At 42.4% G+C, this 21790-nt stretch overlaps 1 protein-coding gene across 34 annotated transcripts in view; it reads right to left on the bottom strand.

The window, feature by feature from the left end:
* Positions 1 to 21790, bottom strand: part of ANK2 (ankyrin 2) — a 261559-nt gene that overhangs the window by 66976 nt on the left and 172793 nt on the right. For 29 of the 34 annotated variants that reach the window (XM_039386600.1, XM_039386605.1, XM_039386612.1 and 26 more), the window contains 7 exons: positions 16809 to 16907; positions 13589 to 13774; positions 13124 to 13147; positions 11182 to 11280; positions 9981 to 10079; positions 2816 to 2914; positions 1952 to 2149 (listed from right to left, as the gene is read on the bottom strand). In XM_039386600.1, coding sequence (XP_039242534.1) covers positions 1952 to 2149; positions 2816 to 2914; positions 9981 to 10079; positions 11182 to 11280; positions 13124 to 13147; positions 13589 to 13774; positions 16809 to 16907 — 804 coding nt within the window. The remainder of the gene's footprint in view (positions 1 to 1951; positions 2150 to 2815; positions 2915 to 9980; positions 10080 to 11181; positions 11281 to 13123; positions 13148 to 13588; positions 13775 to 16808; positions 16908 to 21790) is intronic. The other 5 variants (XM_039386598.1, XM_039386628.1, XM_039386610.1 and 2 more) reach the window with 1 other exon arrangement.

Raw genomic sequence — 21790 nt, 5'->3', positions numbered from 1 at the left:
CCCTTCAGCCACGGTGTGGTGATGAACTCTCACAGTTCGTGCAGGTTAAGTGTGTGCCTAAAGCTAAGCAAACACAACTCACAGTATGTGAATGTTTTAGTGAAAAGCACAGGTAACATTTTTCTAGATAACGTTGAAAAATTGCTGTATTTTCTAATTAAGAGCATCGGCATTGCTAAACAATCAACCAGCAGTAACCACGCCCTAGCAGGGAAATTTTAGCTCATGGGAAGAGGCACGTGACAGATTATTCTACAGGCAGCTTCTGTTAAGGGAAATGTTAATTACTAGTTGATTTGAAGGTGCTAAGAACACACATAGTGCTTGCATCCCCAAAGCATTTTGCAAACATTAACAATTATTTCTTTTAAATCTAGCTGAAAATTAATTATTTGTAGTATTTATTCCATCGCAGGACTCTGCTGATTATTATTACTGCTTCTCCAATTTCTAAGGAAGGAATCAAAACCATCTGATATTTTACCTCCCACACAACATCTCTCTATATATTTCACAGGGAGTTTTACTGTTTCAGAACTTTCCATATTTGCACTGAATTTTACTGACTGAGTTGATTTAATTTTGCTGCTTCTATTTAAGTCAGGAACAGTTTGATGGGGGAGAAGAGAAAAAAAAAATGTATCAGTAACAGAAATTATGAGCTTCATTTAATGTATTAAACGCTATAAACAAGCCAGAGGCAACAAGTCCCTGATGGGAGAGGAAACAAGAGAGAGGGGAGAAAAAACAGTTTGGTGTGAAGAGAGCAGAGAGGCAGGAGCCCGAGGGTGTTCTCCTTTCATATCAGATGTTTCCCAGGGAGGGAGGGAGGGGGAGAGAAGGTTTATTTCTAGTCATGGAAGGAAAAAGATTTGGGGGGGTAGCATATAAAGTGTATGTGTGGGTAGCTGAGGAAAGTACAGCTAGAGATAACCAGGAGACTAGCAAGAAAACAAAAAAAAAAAGGATGAAAACAGCATCAAAAAAGATCAGCCAAGTAAACACGACACTGAGAAAGACAAAACAAGCAAAGCACAAGGGGAAGCAAGAGGGGTTACAGGATTTGTGGGTATGGAAAGACCAAGAAAAATGGTGTCAATAAAGTCAGTTCCAAGGAAGTAAGGGATAGGGAGACAGTCTACACGGGAAAACACTGGGTCCTACTGGGGCAAGAAGCTGGGGAAGGCATCCAGGTAGCCTGAGGGGGAAGTTCTGTGGGGGCCCTGACTAGGGCAAGCAATGGCAGATTTCTGGCCATGCTGAACCACCTCGAGTGTTCACAGACTCTGAATTTCCACCACAGAGTGTAATATATTGCTACTTTAACTCCCATCCAGCTATCATTTCCTATTAGAGAAAACTGGAACCTTGTCTGGCTTTGGATAGATTAAAGACTCTTGAAACGTTCCAGGAGCCAAATGTGATGTTTTTGTCTCCATTATGGGCAATGGTTTGAACAGTGAGTGAGAGAGCAATCATACCTGGGTTCCTGTAAGCATCAGAACTGGTTTTGAAAAGAAAGAAAAAGGGCACCTAATAGAGGGGAATGTCATAATTTGATAAATGCAGAAATATTACCTTTCCAACACATTTTTCTCTGTGCCAATGAACTTACTGCTTTGGCTGAAAGCTTAGAAATTAGCTGTGTATCTTATCACACAGTATGGACAAATGAAGAATTAAATCAGTAAAACACCAACGCATACATCAACATCAGCCAGAACTGGCTCTGACTTTAGGAACTCTGCAGAGCTTCCAGACCTGCCACTACAGCCACTTGCCATGGGATGTGCTCCATGACACACCAGCAGCTGTGACACCCCTGTTGCCACTACACCTATTTAAGGCTGTGGAGTTTGCTGACAACCTTTTCACTTGGCCTTGCTGGTAAGAAGAGCTACTCCCCTGCCCTGCCCAGCTTTGTTCCACGGCACAGGAGGGACATGTTTACCAGGGCACGGGCGTTGGGGTTGGCTCTCTTGTCCAGGAGGAGTTTGGTGACACGGTAGTGGCCGCAGTGCGCGGCCACGTGGAGGGCGGTCAGGTAATCCAGCGTCACGTCGTCCACGGGGGCCTTGTGCTGCAGCAGGTGTTTGACACACTCCACGTGGTCCCCCTGGGCTGCCATGTGCAGGGGAGACAGTCCATTCTGTGGCAAAGGAAAACAGTAAACTTGTAAGTAACTCTCACATCATGGCACACATTAGAAAAGTTATCTGTTGTCGTGAGGAGCTGCTCAGCGGGGTTTGCTGTTAAACAGGTGTCTTCCTCTCACTAGTTTGATCAAAGGCATGGAATTTGTAGGAAGTGCATTAATCTGTGTTTTCCAGAAACGAGTAAGAACACACTGAAATAATTTTCCAAGTCTGAAATAAAAACAATTGGGAGAAGCTGCAAGTCACAGGTTCTCGCTATCTCATATAAAGGATCAGAAAACATGTAGCAGGAATCACCTCTTAGGAGTGATCAATCCAGCTCTCCCACCTGTGTATCCTAAGGCTCAGGAAGCAGTACAACTGAAGTGCTGGCAGTAGCACTCCATATCATGTGTTTAGTCTGGTATTACAGAGCAGGGTAAAGAAGTGCATACTTCTCATCAATTCGGAAAGGATAGTCCCTAATTATGTAAAAAACCTAATTTTGGATCATTCTATCCATTAACGCATTTCCTTTGGGAGGGCAGAAATGTTCCTGTCTCCTTCCTTGTCCTTTCAGTGACACTGAAAATCCTGTGGGAAGTTACACAGAGGTGCTCACATATTCCAATAAGACACACAGAGGTGTTCCCAGGGTCTAACAGGACACACACACACACCTTGGTCCGTGCGAGCAGAGGGGCACCTCGCTCCAGGAGCAGCTCCACAACCTGGTCATGTCCACTCCTTGCAGCACAGTGCAGCGGGGTGAGTCCATCCTTAAAGCAAAAGGAGGGAAAACCAATGAGCAAATCCCCAACTGCCCATCCTGCCACCCTGGGGAAGACCCTTCCAGGAACGCAGCCCCGTACACGTGTGGAAAAGCTCCTTTTTCAAGTCCTAACTGAAGCTGGTTCCAAAACATGAAGTTCCATCTCTGTTCTTCCTTGCACCAGTGAAGGACACTCTAAGGTTACTGTTGGAGAGAAGCCTTAGAGTGCTTAAAGCCTTGTGTGTTGAAATCTTTTATCAGAGGATAATGTGAGCTCGCCCTGCCTCCTCCCCTCCCTCTCCTCTGCATTGCCTCCCTGGATAATGCCTGCTGGGCCAAGGATGCTCCATTAATCAACCTCTTGTCCTTTGGATTGCCTTTGATGGAGGGATGAAATGGGAAATGTTCACGCTAGAAAATCTGCTCTAGAATTTTCTTCTGTTTTTAAACAGGCAGCAGGAGAAAGAAGATTTGAAAACGGAGGAAAAAAAAAAGAGAAAAACAAACAAAACTAAAATTTTCATTTCTGAGACTGAGGGTGATGAAAGACCTGACGATTCTTTTCTAAAATTACTGGGAGACCACCAACTCCACAATACTTTTTTCCATTGCAGAAAACCATCCTGTACCACAAGACTTGTTCAGGCTAATGATGACAGCAGCGGTATCCAAAGATGTGTGGATGAAATACTTAAATGGACAAATGAATTCTGGGTACTTCTGCTGCAGTTTGGACTTCATGCAGAAAAACAGAGTAAATATGAGGTAGAAAAATTTTCCTCCCTTATCTCCTTTTTCCAGAGATATATGACAGGAGTGAAGTGTGTCTCAGTGCTCACTATCTCACAGGCATGCCTAAATCCCATGGAAGCTTCACAGTGAATTCCAAGAGATGCAACATCAAACCCAAAACCAGAATTCACAGCTTTCAGCACTTAGCAGGTGGGGTTGGGGTAAAGAATTGGGTGTAACTCGCTTAATTGGTATTTTATTCACTGAAACTTCAGAGTCCCCTAAACCAAGTCTTTATATGCACAACTGAGGTATATTATCATCTCACTGCCAGAGGGATCGTACAGGTAATTCCCATTGGCATTACTAAGGTGAGAAAATATCCCAAAAGCACTTCTAGAGAAGTTATTTCTTTCCAGTTTCTGGCCTCTTGTGCTCTGCATTTTTAATCAATGTGGGAGGTTCACTTTCCTTATCTGCATGGTGGCTTTGATGTTATTCTATTTAATAAAACAGCAAAAGAAAAGTAGAATTGTGTGAATCCTTAAAAAAAGCAGGACAAATCCCCAGAGGGAGAAAAAGAAGAAAAATACAAGCTAAAAAACACATCCACTCTGCAAGAAAGTCTAAATAAACCAAAAAGAACTAAATCATTAAAAAACATGATTTCTCCTCTGTTCTGATCTACAATTCCCTTTAAAAGCAGAGACAAAAAAATTTGTTACCTATCCTATACTATCCTGGCACAGCTTCTTTGCAGACTTCCCACAGAACCCTCCTTCCCTGCCCTGGGGAAAACAGCACGTGTATTTTAAGATTATTGTATATTTAAGACTTTAAATTCTACTTTTGCTTCTGTGCTTTCTTCAAGGGTGAGGAAAATAGCAAGGAGAAAGCTGTTGCAGCAGAAGAATTAATGCAGGATACACCAAGGACAAGCTGACATGAGCCAACATCACGAGACACACCAGTGGACCAAATCAATCCTGCCTGTGCCATTATCTGTTTGCAATGAGCTTCAGTGCTCTGAAGGGGATGGCAGGATTCTGCATAAGCACTTTTTAAATCATTGCTTTGCTAATTCAAGAGCACCCAGTGGCCATAACATCCAGCACATCATTTGACAGGACACGCAACGCCGAGTCAAAGGGACGGAGACTCCGAAGCACAGACAACGGATATCCCATAAACACAAAGGCTGTCATGCCCAGAGACAAGAAATTCAGCAACTGTGTGTTTTGAGAAGTCCAGTATTTATCTTTTCATCTCCCCAGTGACATCCTGCACCTGGTGTTCTGCTAGTGTCACACCTGGTACTTTCCTCTCTCCCGCTCTGCAATGTCACCAATAGAAATGGCACTACAATCCCTGTGTATGGAAGCCATGCAAGTCCATCAATCCTAATTTCCTCTCAAATGACTCCCAAAATACAAAGTAAACTTTTGGGGTTTTCTTCCCCCCTTGAAAATCAATCACTGGCCATCTTTTAACCTGCAAAATTAATTCTGAATTCCAAGCGTGACGCCTAACTGCAGGGCCTGGGAAGATAAATTATTGGGTTATTCCACAAATGCTTTCCCTTCAGCTTACCAGAGAGACTGTGACAAAAAGAAGCTGTGCTTCTGAGGGTTTTTTAATGGGAAATGATGTGGGCAGCATCCTCACAGGACAGTTGCTCCCATTCAGTGCTCATTCGACCACAGACTGCTAATAGACATGAGTGTCAAAGGCCAAATTAGCAAAGAATTCTTCCAAACTGCAGCTGCATCATCCTATTTTTGTAAGGGTGAAGTAAAATTTTAGTATTCCATGTGTCAAACGCGCAAAATTGTCTAAATTTTCTCGACAAATAAAGGGCTTTTAATTTGTTCGTTTTTCATTACGACTAAACCTCATCTCTTTAAAAATGAACGAGGCGACTCTCCCTCCTGCTCTAAGCTCTTGGCATAATTAAACACGCTGTAAAGTATTCCTCCAGGTCTGCCATTCGAAGTACAAATCTTAAAAATACAGCAAAAACATACCATGCACTTGCTTGAGTAATAAGGCATTAACATAAAGAATTCTAAATAAAAGTCATTATCTACATAACTTGCTTAGACAACCCGGACAACACCCCTTCCTACACACTCGTAAACATTATATGAAGCCACTGAATTTTTTATAGCAAATATCTGCATTGTGATGAGATATTTATAATCTGACATTGCTTTAGGAACAGCAAAAACTGAATTATTAGTGCTCCGTGTGTGTGTGAAGACGAGGAGAAAATGTCACAGCAGCTTTACTGCAGGAAAAAAAAAATCGCTGTAAACAGAGCACGGTGCCAAGGCAGGGCCAGCATCCTGCTCCAACTGTTACCACTCCCATGTGGAAATAACAGAGCTGTGCCTATTTTTTCACGATGCAGATCTACAAAAGGCGATATTACTACAAATAAATCTCAACAGGTTCCCAGGGTGAGCATTAAGGGGTGTCTGGAGCACATCCCCCACAAAAAAAAAAACCCAATCCAAACCAAACACATCTGAGTTCTGCCGCCCACAGTTTCCTTCCCTCTCTTTTCCCACTGGTATTGCACATCTCCATGACTGACCTGCCACTTCTTTCAGCTCCAGCTGAGCCTCCTTTCTTTCCCGTGGCCCTTCTCCAACCCAAATGGTGCACCAGACCTTCTCCCACCATCACCACGACTCCTCCCGCTCCAGCTCCAGCTGCCACGCTCCGGGCACACAACACCGTTACTTCCCCACACAATAAGCTTCCCCTTCCAAGACCATTTCAGTCCGGGATTTTCCCCCAAATGTAAATATTCTGGGTGAAAGCCTGCAAGAGGAGAGTCCAGAAGTCCCCAGAGCAAGAAAAATCTAATTTCCACGTTGGCAAGACTGAACAGCAAGAACACAAAATGTGTGGCAGCTTCAGCAGCTGAGACAGGTGAACGTGTTCCCTCCCCCCTTTCCAAGGGTGTTTGCATGCTCCCACAAAAATGGAAATTCCAGTAAGTTGACAAAGCCCTGTGAATAACACTGTATTTTAAAAGCATAATAAAAAAAATACAGAACCTAAAAAAGCCTTTCTTGTTCTCTCCTTTCCCTATACAATTTATAGAGAGAGATGATAAAAACAGAGATACTGCAAAACCTGCATTCAGAAAGAATATTCCTAAAATCTTTTAAGAGTCAGGAACACTTCAATATCCCACATGTCCTTATTTTTACTATGCCATTATATGAGGATTCTTTATTTAACAGAAATACACTTATTTTGGCCATGCTGGAATTGCTCAGTTTTTAAATGCTTACAATAATTCTCCCTGTAACAATCCTTTTCCAGGAAGGCTGTAAATGTTTTCCTTACCTCGAAGTGTGAATTGGTAATTGCCACGTTACTTTTGACCACATGACATCAAATTAATCATAAATTCAAATTTCCACCATCTTTCAGAGAGCAAGTTTCTGCACACCAACTCCTTCCGACCCCAAGCTCCACTGATCCACCACCAGAAGTTGAACAGGTCAGAAGTTTGGTCAAATATTAAAATTCTAAATTAAATTACGTCACTGAAATTTTTACTCAGGTAAACACGTAGAGAATATAGGTTTGAGGAACATTTGAAATATTTTAGTCTAAGAAATTTTGCTCATTAATTACTTAGTGAACAAAACCCCAGATAAGGCTTGTATGTAAATGGAAGTAGCACAAATGTATGCAAGATTTCATGTAGTATGTGCTATAATGTTATTTTATTGTCATATAATAATTATCTATTGTTATAAGAATACGTATTATTATTATTATATAATATTAAATTACTATCTCTATCAGATAAAAGTATCCTCTTAATATATTGGGGAATGGAGTTTACATTTTCACTTTGGATATAATTTAAAAGAGAAATTGAATTCCACATTTAAAAAACATAGTTAGTACTTAGTTGAAGAAAAAAAACTGTAAAACTTGCCCAAAAAATTAAGTAAAATATTATTTTAAAATATGTAATTGTGGCAAGGAGATTTCCTAGCGATTCTACATCTTTATGTTCTAATGAGAAATGCCATAAAACTTCAGCAAATGCACTATGAAATGTATAGAAATTAAAAGTACTAATTCCTGCAGAAAGCAGGGCTTTACATGCCACATTAACTAGGGAACAGCAGGACACGTGCATCATTTATTCCCTTTGAAGAACATACATTTTAATTCATATTTTTAGACAGCACAGGGGATCCTAATGAATCATTCCAGTGGAACATTTTCATACATAAAAAAGCTTTCACAGATTAACCTCGCAAAATTGAAGTGCTGACACTCACCTAAAATCCATTAAAGTAAGTTTTTGCATCTCAGTTTATGCAGCATCGGATGCAACAAAGCGAGTTAAAAATAAACGGAATGAAAGCAGTGAGGATTTTTTTAACCAAAAAGAGCCTATTTTGATGTGGTACAGAGCCTGAGAACTTGACAGTGGATATTTAGTGCCACTGTTTTCCAGGGATTCTGACCTACTGGAAGAATGCAGGTGTTCCTGGGAAGAAGAGGAAAGGCAGGAGGGAAGGCAAGCGTGTTAGTACCCGTGGTCTGGCCTTCCACGTACAAAGCACATGCAGCACATCACCTGCCTCCTCAACACCCCACGGATTCGTGGCCAAAGCCAAGCACACAGGGCATGTGGACACGGCACAGGGAGAAGAGAGAGACACCGAGACAGTATAAACAGCTGGCACAAAGACACGGACAGCAAAACCAAAGCGCTGGAATCTTCCCCACTGTGGAGCACACGCCGCCGACCGCGTGCCTCTGAGCAGGAGGAAGCTGTGGAGCCTGTGGGAACTGGGATAAGGGTGCTTTAGGATACCTTTATGGGTTTTCACGGATATCTTTGTGCTGACATTCTGAGCAGCTGACAAAGGGCAGGGAGCCAAGACAATGAGAAGCCTCTAAAATTAGGCCCTTCCGCCCACATCGGGCAAATCCCGTTCTTTCGGATTCATTCGCAACTGTGCATCAACCTTTGGGGATGAGCAGGGAAGGGAACACACCCTGACCTCTTAAAATCCAAAACATCCCTTACAGTCACCTCTGTCAACTTGTCTAAAACAAGTATCTAAATAGTGAACAGGAAATAGGTGAATTCAATGCTGCCATTCCACAGGCCAGATGGACTGTTTCTGTATGACATGCTTGGGAGCATGTGCAATATCTGCCTGCAGTGTATTATTACCATTTTAGGTCTCTTTACCATGAGATTTTAGGCACTTATTGTGGAAGATTTGACCAGGGATGATTTACTGCACACCTGCATGAGAGGCAACTTTTTCCATCAGTAGTAGTTTTTAAAAAATAAAAAAATAAAAAAAAAATAGCAAGAAAGATATCATTTCACAAATAATCAGAAATTGAAATCATAATCACATACAGTTAGACAACAACAGTGATTATTTTCTTAGCTTATGAAGCAACACACGGTTGATGTAATTAATAAGTAACTGCAGAGGTTGAATGAACCCCAAGGGTACCTGACTGTTACATCCTCTACTTTATTAAACAAAAACCCATGTCCAGCTCTAAATTCTGTATTCTAAACACCCCCTATTATTTCAAAATACAATATTACAGACTAAGTATTTAAAAACCAGCAGCTCTCAAGAGCAAACCCTGTGCAATTCAGTCTGAATAAAAGACCACGTTTTCCCAGGCGACTCCAAAATCCCATTTCAAACAATTAACCCTGCCCATAAAAAATTATGGGTTTTTCTTTTGTCCTGAAAGACTGTGAAATCAGCCATAAATAAAGAGCAGAGTGATGATGTGGCATTGCAAATAGCACAGCTGGGAGGAGGAAGCCAGTGAGAGTCACCTAATTCTCCATGGTTTGTCTGGGGAAGGGCGAGTGGCTGCTGGCACAGGGAAAGTTACCTGTTCCCAGCATTGCCTCTCAAATAAAAAGGGACTGAGCCCACTGAAGAAGTTTCCACAGGGACTGGCAGGGACATTTAGGAGTCAGGTTTAGCTGAACCCAAACCCTCTGCTTCCCCACAGCTATGCATCACACGTGTGGCACATGAAATTGGACCAGCTAACAGGTTTATTACCTAAAAAAGAGCAGTTTCATCAGCTTTTTCTTATATGATACAGGCAGATTATTCAGGAGACTAAAGGAAATAGTACTTCTGCCTCCTACTATCACCAACACCTGCTGTTCTTTAGTCTGATAGCATAGAAAACAGTCTACATAAAACAAACACAGAAAAAAAAAAAAAAAAAGGCGAGCAAGCAAAAAAATCCCAGTCCGCTCCCAAGGAGGGATAATATCATATTCAGGGAACAGAAAGACTCACCCTGGTTTTGGCATCGATCTGCCCTCCGCGATCCAACAAGAGCTTCACCATGTTTGTGTTTCCCCTTTTGGAAGCCACATGCAGGGGGGTGATTCCATTCTACACCATGAAAAGAACAAAGCATGAGCCGGATGGATTTTGGAGGTGTGTTAATGGGGGTGGAGTTTGGGATCGGATCACAACAAATGAGACCATCACATCGTAGAGAAGAAACGAAAACGTAGTTGAGCATCAGAGCTGGGCACACACCATACAAGCTAGAGTTAGTAATTCCTTTTCTAAGCAAGGCTCTTCTCTTCGTTGTTTTGGGGCCCTCGAATAAACGAAGCAGCGCATCTGCCCAAGCAGCAAACATGGCAGTCCTGGGGTCAGACACACAAAAACACACACCAGAGTCCCGAGGAGTCAATAGTCACAAAACACTGATGCCTCTGAATCACTGCAACGCACACAGAGTACACAAACGTGTCAGGGGCAGGGCCCTGTGCAGGCTGAGAGTCCTTGAGGACGCTTTGGGTGAGGCAAGAGGTTCTATCAGCAGCTACTCCAGGTTGGATATGGAAGGAAGACAGTGTGGAAGGCAGAACCCTAAAGTAATTCCAAGTGTGTCTGGCAAAATTAAACAGCAGATGTGTGATCCAGGAGCCAGGCTGAGGTTACCAGAGGTATCCAGGGCACACCAGATGCTGTACTTCCAACCACATAATATGCAACAGCAAAAGGACTGTGGTAGGTAGCTCTGCAGTCGTTTACCACAAAAGAGTTTATATAAGGGCAATATACCCTGCTTACCGTTTTCAAAATATGTTTCATATGTGAAAACACCAAATTAAAGTAGTATAGTGAATGCTGGATACTGGGAACAGCCAATCAATCCTACACCTGTTTCCAGAGTATGTCTAACAGACAGAAAAGCTGAAGTCAGTTGACACATTAGGAGAGTATCAGCTTTCTAAAGCTGGTCAAAGGAGCCTATTTCCTCCAGCTGGGAATTCTGGTCACTACACAACTCCCAAGGCCTCTGATGCATTGCACGGAGACAACCTTTAAAAATTACTGCAAAAAAAGACAACTTTGACCACAACAGTATTTCAGCCTTACTTTGCTCCTCTCTTAACTCAGCCCTCGACTAAGAGTTACACAAAAGATCAGCCCACTTTCAGGCCACTCCAAGTGAGAAGATCAAGGAAAGAGTCCGTACCCTCGCCGTGAAGTCGACTGCAGCTCCTCGGTTCAGCAGCAGCGTGGCCACGTTGACGTTCCCGTAGTGTGCGGCGATGTGCAAAGGTGTAAAGCCACTCTGCAGAGGGAAACAGCCCTTGTTACACAACTCAGTTTATACAAGATCATCAACTCAACTACAGCTTGATTTTAAACCTGCTGGCAAACAAATGTATGGTGTCCATTTTACCTAGTTCACCTATATTATAAGCACAGTGTTTTCAGGGCAGTTTTCATGCTAAAGGTTATCAGAAGTACTTCAGTCTTTCATTCTCCAACTTAGTCTTTTGCATCTGCGGCCAGAAAGTAGCTTTCATCTTAGAAAATATTAATGTATTAGCCATTCTTGAAGAAAATAAAGGAAGTTTCCTTATTACAAACTGGAAGCAACATGGATCTTGTGGGCTGCATCTGTTTACTGGGTTTGGATAAACATCCACAAAGTTGCTGGTCTCTTATTTTACTGCTCTTAGAAACAGGGACAACATATTTCCCTCTGGGTTTTTTTCCCTTTTTTTTTTCAAAGCAGTAATTATTCAAAATGTAATTCAAGAATTTGGTTCACATGAGAAACTTAGTAGCACAGTGAAAGAATCATAATTATTTAAGTTTATGTATGATTTGGATCACAAAGGATCTGAAGAAACTTTGCCATCTATAAATGAGAAACAAAAACAATTTACTTATTGAGTTTAGAACACTAGAAGGTGAAACCAGCTCCAGCTACAACATACAAAATCGTTTGACAACAACAGATAAAAAGATTAAATTTTCAGAAAGTAGGACACAGAACAAGCTTTCAGCCTCATAACTAATTCAAGTAGAAAGGGCCTTGCTTTTGAGGTTTCCCTGAAGAGCTTTACACTGATTTGATTGGATCTCACTGATAGTTACAGAAAGAGAGAAATACTTCTGGCTTCTTCACTAGGGCACGTTTTATTCCTTTCAGTGGACAAACCACCATTTTAGACTAGTCATGGAACAAAGGAATGTAGGCACGTGTTGCCCCCCTTCAGCAGGCACTGCAGCAACACTTCCACGTTCACCACAGCGAGGAACATTCCCGTGGGTGGGTCAGATGCCAAGAGAAGCTGCCACCCTTCAACTCGCATCACCGGCTGCCTCCCGGCAACCTGCTCATGTGTGTGCACACACCAAGTGGGAAGTGCTTTCCCATGGGTGCACCCATTCATAATTCATTCCCTGCTCTGACAGGAAAAACTCCATTATTCAAAAAGCAGGCTTTCAAATACCAACTGCATTCTCGGAAATCATTCTTTTCTCCTAATTTCGATATTAATCTTTCGGGGAGAAATCCCCGTTCAAGCCAATCGGAGCCACGATTTTTTAGTGGAAGTGTTTGGAGAGTTGGTATTTCCAAAAGCCATGTGAGAAATGTATTATTTACCGCAGGTAAATTCTGATTGTGTGCTATCCCTTAGAGCTTTGCAGAACTTTACGGAAAAGATCATAATGAGAACAAGGGTAAAAATAAGCAGATGCCCTGCTTTTACCTTGGGGAATTTGATTACATTTATCATTGGAAAAGATGGAAAATTAATTTTACTATTATTCCGGCTGAGCCAGACACCTTGATTTAGTTAAGCCAAGTGAGTGCATTTTCATAATTAATGAAACTAAGCTAAAAAAGCATCTTTATCCTCTTAGCTCCATTACTCGCTTCAGACTTCTTTGAACTGATGTGAATTCTCAACAGTGTCCTTCACTAGTGACACAAATAAAAAGAAATTCTAAGACAAAGGATGAATAAAAATAGGTTTGCCAAGTCCCAAATTTCTATGTATTAAAGAAAGAGCCGTATCCTCGCTTTCAGTGCTAAATAATAAAGAAATATGGCCACAGAGCAGAGAAAATAATCATAAGTAACAGAAAGAGTAATTAAAAATTGTTTATCTCGGTACCTCAGTCGTCCTATTCACCATCATCTGATGCAGCGTGGTTTGGGAAAAAGAGGAACAATATTAAAGACTGGCCGCAAAACGAAGAACTATGTTGCTTTTTTTTGAAATGAGTTATGCTGTTAATTATGGGAAAAGCCATTCGAGCATGCATTAACTTTAAACACAACCCATACTCCCATGGGCAATAAACCCACAGGGAAGCAGCGATCCTGCCTCCATTCCAGTGCCTTCTGGTTTACAAATAACATGGAAAAAGCTGGTTACCAAAGAAATGGGAGGTGTGACTCAAAAGTTTAAAAAAAAAAAAAAATAATGAGCAGGTCGGAATTACTGCAAAATTAAATATCCTGCTGGTGGTAGCGGTGGAGGAACACGTCTCTCCATACCGAAGTTACCTTTGACAGCTGGGATGAAGGGATCCCAGGGGCCGCCCACCCCGTTACCTGCCCGGCCGCGCCGCATTACCTTGGACTGCACGTCGGCGTTGTGGTCATTCTGCAGCAGCAGCGCCGCCGACTTGGTGTCGTCCTTCCTGGCGGCGATGTGCAGGGCCGGCAGCCTCACCTTGCCCTTGGTGTCGTTCTCCAGCAGGATGGCCACCGCCTGGTTGTGCCCCTGCTGCAGCGCCACAGCCAGAGGAGTGAAGCCGTCCTGGGGGGAGAGGAAGCCAAGGCGCGCTCGGTAAGACGGAGGATGCGGAGCTTCCGTGACTCGCTGGCACGCAGGTATCTGAGACGCTCCTTGCCAGCTGTTTCCCACCTCTGCACCTCCGTCCCCATCAGCAGCACAACATTTTAACCCTTTTCAAACGTCTTCAAAAGGCTTTCAAACGTTTCAAATGCTTTCGAACATCTTTTCCCCCTTTGGTCTTTTTTTTTTTAAACTCAAGCGCAAGCAAAGCGTCATTCTACAGCATCTCTCTTTATTGCTTCCCACCTTAAAACAGGCCACAAAGCATATTTTCAGCAATTTTTTGCTAAATTTAGTGAGCACTGAACAAACTAGATGTGAAAAATATACAGGGAGTCTGTTTGTGAAAAGAAAGAGTATCTTTGGACACATTTGCTGCTGTTCCCCTTCCAAGTTACATGTGGACCTTGAGTCAAGAAAGCTCGACCATGTTTAGGAATTTATTCTAATTCGAAGGAGAAAAATACCAGATTATTTGTATCTTTTGGAAAAACAAAGAAAAATATCCCTGCTTGAAACTCCTAGTTTTAGCCCTGTTTTAAAATTAGTTTCAAATTGTCTTGCTCCTCCACACATGCTTGGGCTGGCCAGTGCTTTTAAAACGCATCCCATGATCACAGCCTGCTCCTCCTGGCTGAAGTACTGCCTGCTCCCAAATATTTCATTCTGATTTGAAACCGAACCTCGCTCTGGTCACGCACTCTCCCCAAGCACAGGTGTGCTGTAACCACATGAGAGACGGGACAGAAATGCTTTGGAACAGGAATATGGAAAGAGGGTAAGATAATAAAGGCCAAGTTAGGAAGGAACAAGAGCTGACATATGCTGAAAGAAACATCTGAGGAATTGCCAAAGCCATTTTTCCCCTTAGTAATCTAATAACTTCTGTGTTGAACGGCGGGTAGGTGTGTGTTGTAACAGTGATACTGCCGTGGTTTCTGCCTGTAACAGAGATTAAATTCTGTGCAGGGAATTAAAAAGAGGTGAACAGCTGATGAAACAGCTGAACTGTAAAGATAATTCTGAGATTGGGGCTACATAAGGTGTTGAAATGGCTTAATGCATTTGCCTTTCGCCTCTGGGAACATGAGAACAAATCCTGGATTAGAGGCCCTGTGAAACTGAGCTCATCCTTACCCTCCTTTTGTATCCCTACGTATGTAAGCCTGGGAGGAAACGAAACGCATTCAAAGGCAGTGCAAGTGTCAAAGCTTCAAAGACAAGATCATCCATTTGATTTGCACCATTTCATCGTCCATCCTTCTCTAAAAGGACACCACTCTTTCTGCATTCCCTCTCCTATTGCTTCTGGAAAGCACGGCCGACCGGAGTTCGGAGAAGGATTTTCATTTCCTGGCCTGCCATGAGGAGCTCCTTCTCCATGTATTCCAGTGGCATTTGTCATGTGCCATTTCTTCATCCTGTTCACGAGATGAACTCTGGGAACGTGTGGAAACAGATGGTGGCTCAGGAACAGTCACAGAATCATGGAAACCATCACCTCAGCAAGACCTGAACCTAAAAGTGACCTAGGCCTGCAAGAAGGATGTCAACAGCCTTTACCTTCCAAACTACGAAGTGAGAACTGACCTTTCTCATGGCAGCAGACAAACCTGGAATCAGGTTCAGAGTGGGGATATTTTATTTCTTTCCTCCCCTCTGCCTTTTTTTATGAAGTCACACTATATAGTGACTTCTTCACATGAATTATAACCACCTCAGCCTCACAATGCCTGTAAACTGACTGAATTTCCAAGTGCACCCGATTATCCCAGCCAACAAAGTCACTGGGAGAAAGGCTGCCAGCAGGTGACTGTGAGCTCCTGGAGAGCCCCAGTTCCCCTCACCTCCCTCACAAGGAGTGTTTCTGCCACGTTGCCTGGCAATCCCACGGGATTTCATCCTTCAGAAAGCTGGCATGTAACGTGATCACCTCAGAGAGGATTATTTCAGGAGCTGTCACCAAATGGTAGTGTCCACTGAGAGAGGGGACAGTGAAACAGCTGGTAATGCTGACAGTTCTCTTCCAAGGGAAGGAGAGGGAGCATAAATGCACCAGCATTTCAAACTCATCCACCCGTGGGGTCAACCCAGAATGGCAACGTTTCTGGACAGACTGGGGAAAAGTAAGAAACATGAGGAAAACCTGTGAGTGGAAAGGAACTTTCCCATTGCTACTTCACATGGCACAAACAGGAAGGTGACACACTTTGCAGCACAGAGCCTGTTCACTCATCCCCTTGGCTTGGAATAAAAGAACACTTGGCAGAAAGAGAGCAAGAGGAAGGAACAGAATGAGCACAGTCCCCATGTTTTCCCCATTGCCCTTAAATCCTTCTTTAATTACTGTGCTTCAGTTCCTCCTGAGATGGAGTCTCATCTCTCCAACTTCAGCGGCTGCTCTGCTTGCACTGAAGTCACTGCAGGTTTACAAACCAGAACCCCAATTAACATCCTCTTTTCTGCCTTGACACCCACGTGGTCCAGCAGTAGAAATAAAGTTTCCATGGAGAAAACAGCACATGGCCTGCTGAGCTCATGGATGTGATCCCTGTCAGCCATTTGAATTCCAGCTTACACTGTTCACAGACAGTAATGAATACTCACAGGTTACACTAAGTCCCAGATGAGCTTCAGAACCAGAGGAACTTGGGGAAAGAGCAGCAGGAGGTTGGACTAAGTGACCTCCCAAATGGTTCTGTGAGCCCAGCACCACAGGGAACCTCCTCCACTCATCACTCCTGAGCTCATCTAAAATCCCAAGACCCTGCGCTGAGTTTATGGTTGGACTTGATGGTCTTAGAGATCTTTTCAAACCTAAACAATTCTATGATCCTAAAAGGAAGCTTTTTAACAACTACCTGTTGATATCAATTGGTTTTATACCATTTTACACCACACAGACGCCCTTTTAGACACAGCCCACACAGTCTTGACTTTAATCAATCTGAATATAAAGGCAAAGAAAAATATGAGACAAGAAAACCCCCCTCACCTCAGTAGCTGTGCTTTGGTTGGCTCCATTCTCCAGGAGATACTTCACCACCTCAATGTGGTTCTCTTGAGCTGCCATGTACAAAGGAGTAAAGCCATTCTAGGAAGAACACAGGAGAAAATATTCTGTTCAGGAAAGGGGAATACACCGACTATAACAAACCACAAAGAAACACACGGTTCAAAATGCATTTGTGGCTTTTTTTTCAACTGAAACACTCTAAGTGTGTAACAGAACAACTCTGCATTTGTAACTTTAGATGGTAACATTTAATGCCATTGAAACCCACGGAACTCTACGCGCTTTCTCACTCATTTTCTCCTGACACGTATTTTACGGAAGCGATGGCCGCAGTAATTATTAATACAGCTATTCCTTGCTGATAGTGCTCAGGGACTGCAAAGCTGCCTAGAAGGTTTTATGAAAGCTGACAGGAAAGCAAGAGTTTCCTCCACTTATTACATTTACTTGAGCAAAGACGTCATCCCCTGGAGCCCGTGAAGTCCATACCTCCTGACAAGCTCGGCAGAGACGGCAAAGCCTTAACATCCTACATCAAATTCTGTAATACATAAAACATGGCAAATCACCCACCACAAAGGAACTCAGCCTTGCAAAGGAACCACTGCGTTTCTGACCGTACAGCAGGTTCATCTCTCATTTAATTAAGAACATACATTAAAACGTTCTAAAGTTATTAAAAGAATTTGCTTCGGATAAAACAGTAATTAAAAAAATTCTTTTTAAGTTAATCAACCTACTTTGATTCAGGCAAATTCATTAGAAATTCAAGTCCTTTCTTCCCATTAAAATATTTTAATGCAAACAATTTCAATTTATTACCTACAAAATCCTGACAAAACAAAAGCATGGAAGTGAGCTGCCTGCCTGATTAATAATTTTTTTCTAAGAGATTTTAGGATTGCTCAAAAGAGCTTATAAAAATCTTCAATATTCTGTAGATAACTGAGTAACATGAGAGGACATAATCACCTACACTTCTGAAAACATTCTTCTGCCTTAGATTGGCACTTTTAGATAAAACAAACCCTAAACCAGACCTCGAGCATGCAATTTATTTGTAACTTATTTTATTATCTGGTGTGGTGTCACACTGAATGATAGGCTTTGTACATTCACACATGGGGTCAGAATTAATGCAGTGATAACTAACAACCTCGTTTCAGAGAAGCCAATATTGCTCCTTCTAAAAAACCTGCTGTGCAAACATTCCAGTAATTTCCTAATGAAATGAAATCTCATTTTTCAGTCACTAGATAACACAGAGATTGTAGAACTGATGTCTTTACAACCCCCCTCTGCGTTTACAAATGTAGAAGATTGTTCAGGCAATAAACATCATTTATGTTGTGGTTGTCATGTATGATATATGTCATATATGTTGTAGCAAGTCTTTTAATACTGCTTTGCATAATATTCCGATGTTTCCATCGACAATCTTGGGGCACAGAATTAAAAAATGGCACCCAGAGAACAGTTAACAGCAGTTCAATGCCAAGACTGGGGGGTGTCTTTTGAGCGGCTTTGCACAGGAATCAGTTATTATCCAATATTCTCAGAAATGACTCCGAGGAGGGAACAGAATCCTCTTCTTATAGTCACAGACAACATGTTCTACAAGTGCACCACAGGACCATCATTTGAAAGGTTCCTGCAACCCTGGAGAATTCATTTAGTAAGGACAAATACAAGTTTCTCTGCTACTGCAGGAAAAATAAACTATGCACATGGGGACTGATGAGTTAGAGAAGAATTCTGTAGGAAAGGACCTGAAGGTCACAGTGGTCTTCCAAAGCATCACTGGTCAAGGAGCTCATGCCGCAGATAATAAAGGCAATCCCCGCACTGGCACAAAAATCTATCTCCCCAAGGAAGGTATTTTTCTTTGAGAAAAGCCTAATAATTGGTGGTGTTCTGCCTGTAAAGGGCAAACAAGGAAAACAAGATAACGGTCCTTAAAGAGAAGGGTAAAGGTCTGTTCTGCCTGATCATGACGACTAAAATGAAAAAGCACAACGTTTACAAGGTTGCTGGAGGGAAAATTCGGGTTGGACATCAAGAAAAGCCTCTCAACAGGAAGGTCAGTCCCTCCTCCCAGATCCCTGCTCGAACCAGGCAGCAAACTGGATGCACACAGAGACAGGCTCTTCCATGGCCACCCTGGGGCAGGAGCAGGTGAGTCAGGGAGTGCTGGTCTGGCTGCTCCTCCGACAGCTCTTTAACAGAGAGGGAGTAAGAGGAGATGCCCTCGCTGCAGAAAATGTGGGAACGCCGTTCCCAGTGGAACTGGGAAGGTGCAGGGGCTCGCCAGGCACAGGCACGAGTTGGCAGTGGGAACTGGGAACACATTGGGTTCTTTTCCACTGCACTTGTGCAGAAAACACAGAGGAACCTGCAGGTAACCCAGTTGGCTCACTGTGGCCTTTTTCCTTCCCACTCCGGAAAGAAACAACATGGCAACCTATTAGGTAGAACTAAGAGTAATTTTCCACCCGCCTCATCAGCTTTTTAATATTAAAGTCTCATTTTCTACACGTAATACATGTCATTTGTAAAGTCCTTCTAGCACTGCATATTACAAGGATCACGCCAACTAATATAAATTGGGGGAATGTGATCATTTTCAAGCCAGAGTAAATCAATTTGCTTAAAAGCTTTGAAGAACGTATTTTTTTTTTTTTTAATCAAGTCCCAGGTTCTGGAACAGAATTAGGACTATAAATCCCGGATTAGGAGACCATAAACAATGGATATATGTGACTTCATGACGGTTTAGCACCAAGAAGTACTAAATGTTTTTCCATGCAGAGATCCAGAGGAGTGCCCATCATATCATACCTGTGCTAGAATCACACCTGAAACTGCAGCAATCAGGGGTGAGGAAATTCTTCCACATAAGATCACAGTATCTTTTTTTTTTTTCTCTTCAGGCTTTAATTATAGTCTAAAACTACTGTATATATTTCCTTGAAATCCAGCTCATTTTGGGAATTACAACAACATGGGAAGATCTGCACGCAAAGCTACCAATATGCTGGAAAAAAGTCTGCTTTCTCAGGCTGCTTTCAGTGAAGCTCTGGTTTCAGAGCTTCTAATTGCAGCGTCCCTGACCTCAACACTCCTCTGGCCCTCGGCCAGAGAACTCCTATTTTAGGATTCCCAACATGCCTGCCCTCCAGGGCAGAGCTGTGCCCAGTGGGATTGCCTGTTAGCCCTGCTGGAGCTCTTCCTTCTCACCTGGCCACTGGACCCCAGGAGTCCCGTGCATCCTCCCAGTCTGCCTGGCTTCTGGGATGTGTCAGTCTGTCTGTCTGTCTGTCTCCTACACAGCAAGTGTCTGCCTCTACCAGACAGCCCTGTGGCTGAATGGGAATGCCCACACAAAAGCAGATCGTTCCTGAAGTTTCCTTTCCTCCGGTCAGTTTAAAATCCCTTTTTCCCAGTTCCTCATCACTTAGTTTCCAAGAGCTATATTGCCAACACTTGACTTCTCTGTTCTGTTTCCAGAGATTCTTCAAAGCTGGGGATCCCAGATCCCTCCAAACTGAACGAAACATGTTTTCCCTTGGCTTTTGTTTCACTTTCCCAAAGTGTTTTCCACCAAATCCACGACATTTGTTATGGATTAGTGATTCTGCATGGAAGTACAGCAAGGGAGACTGACCTCTCCTCTCAGCATGTGGAGTGGTACAGAGAGGGTTTATTGGGCCAGGGGTGGGGAATTATTACTTCAATAAATTTCCCTTCCGTTTACAGCCCTGTACTGCAAAAATACAGTCCAGAATTAAAGTAAAAATATTGACTGTGACCTGGAAAAGGAGAAGTGAATTGTAATGGGCAATCATGTTACATTTGTGTGCTTACATTCTTTGCATCTTCTGAAAAACTGAAATTAATTGTGTAATGATATGTAACATTCACTTCCAAACAATGGGTTCATCAGAGTATTTGTAGTGAGGACAGAGTACTCCGATTTCATTATCCTCCCAAATGTGAACTGCAAGATGTTTACTGCTATAATATAAAGTCAGAATGAGAAATTATCACTAAACAGAGTATATTTCATACCCCCTTCTTTCCACTACATTCACTGATTTAGTGGCTAATTGGAGAAAATGAGTAGCTCTCAATGATTCTTCAAGCTATTAATGCAAATTGGCAACTCTATCTATGACTCAGAGTTTGTATCATTAAATTTTGCCCGAGCCCTAATGAAGAACACAGGCTGAAGGAGCAGAGGGATTATTAGAACATTGAGAAAATCATGCAGTTCTGTAGCTTGGTGGAGCTTTATTCCATGGTAGGCTTTCAAGGAACTTGGGTTCCTCTTTGTATGCAGTGCTGAATTATCAGACTTCAGTATCCATATACCTACAGTATCTACATACATTATGTCCATATATACATATTCATACTGATAAGGAAAAAAGAGAAAAAAGAGAAACAGCATCTCTGCATTTTGCCTCTTTGAAGAGGATTCATAAGAGATAGCAACATCCCCTCTGATTAAATTTAAGTTGTTAATATAAACCCGGATGCACAAACCTATTTTATTTGAAAGGCCTCCAGGAACTGCTTAAAACTGTATCAGAAGATCACTGAGGTTCCCAGGACAGACAAGAAAAACTGGCACCTCATCCAATGGTTTACACACAAGTGCTCATTTCTACTTACCCAAAAAGAAGGGATAGTGACAAAAAGAATGAGACAAGGGCGAGACAAGCTTAGATTACTGCTCAAAAACAGCTCACATACGTATTATAAAACCTGTGTGATTCATGGTTATGTAGTAAAACACTGCTTTATGCAGTAAGATCATGATCATTTTGGGGGCCTTCAAGAACTGTTTCAGGATTTTTTTCTGCTCTTCCAGAACAGTAAGTTCCTGATCTAAATTGTTATTCAGTGACACACAAGATGACCCCCAGAGGCACCTTCCAAAAAGCCTCTAACGATCCAAG

This window comes from Pipra filicauda, unplaced genomic scaffold, assembly GCF_003945595.2.
Source record: "Pipra filicauda isolate LSUMZ 115617 unplaced genomic scaffold, ASM394559v2 scaffold495_size435866_pilon, whole genome shotgun sequence".
In the NCBI taxonomy this organism is placed as follows: domain Eukaryota; kingdom Metazoa; phylum Chordata; class Aves; order Passeriformes; family Pipridae; genus Pipra; species Pipra filicauda.
The sequence above is the reverse complement of the archived record's forward strand: the minus strand, read 5'-3'. Positions and strand labels throughout refer to the sequence as shown.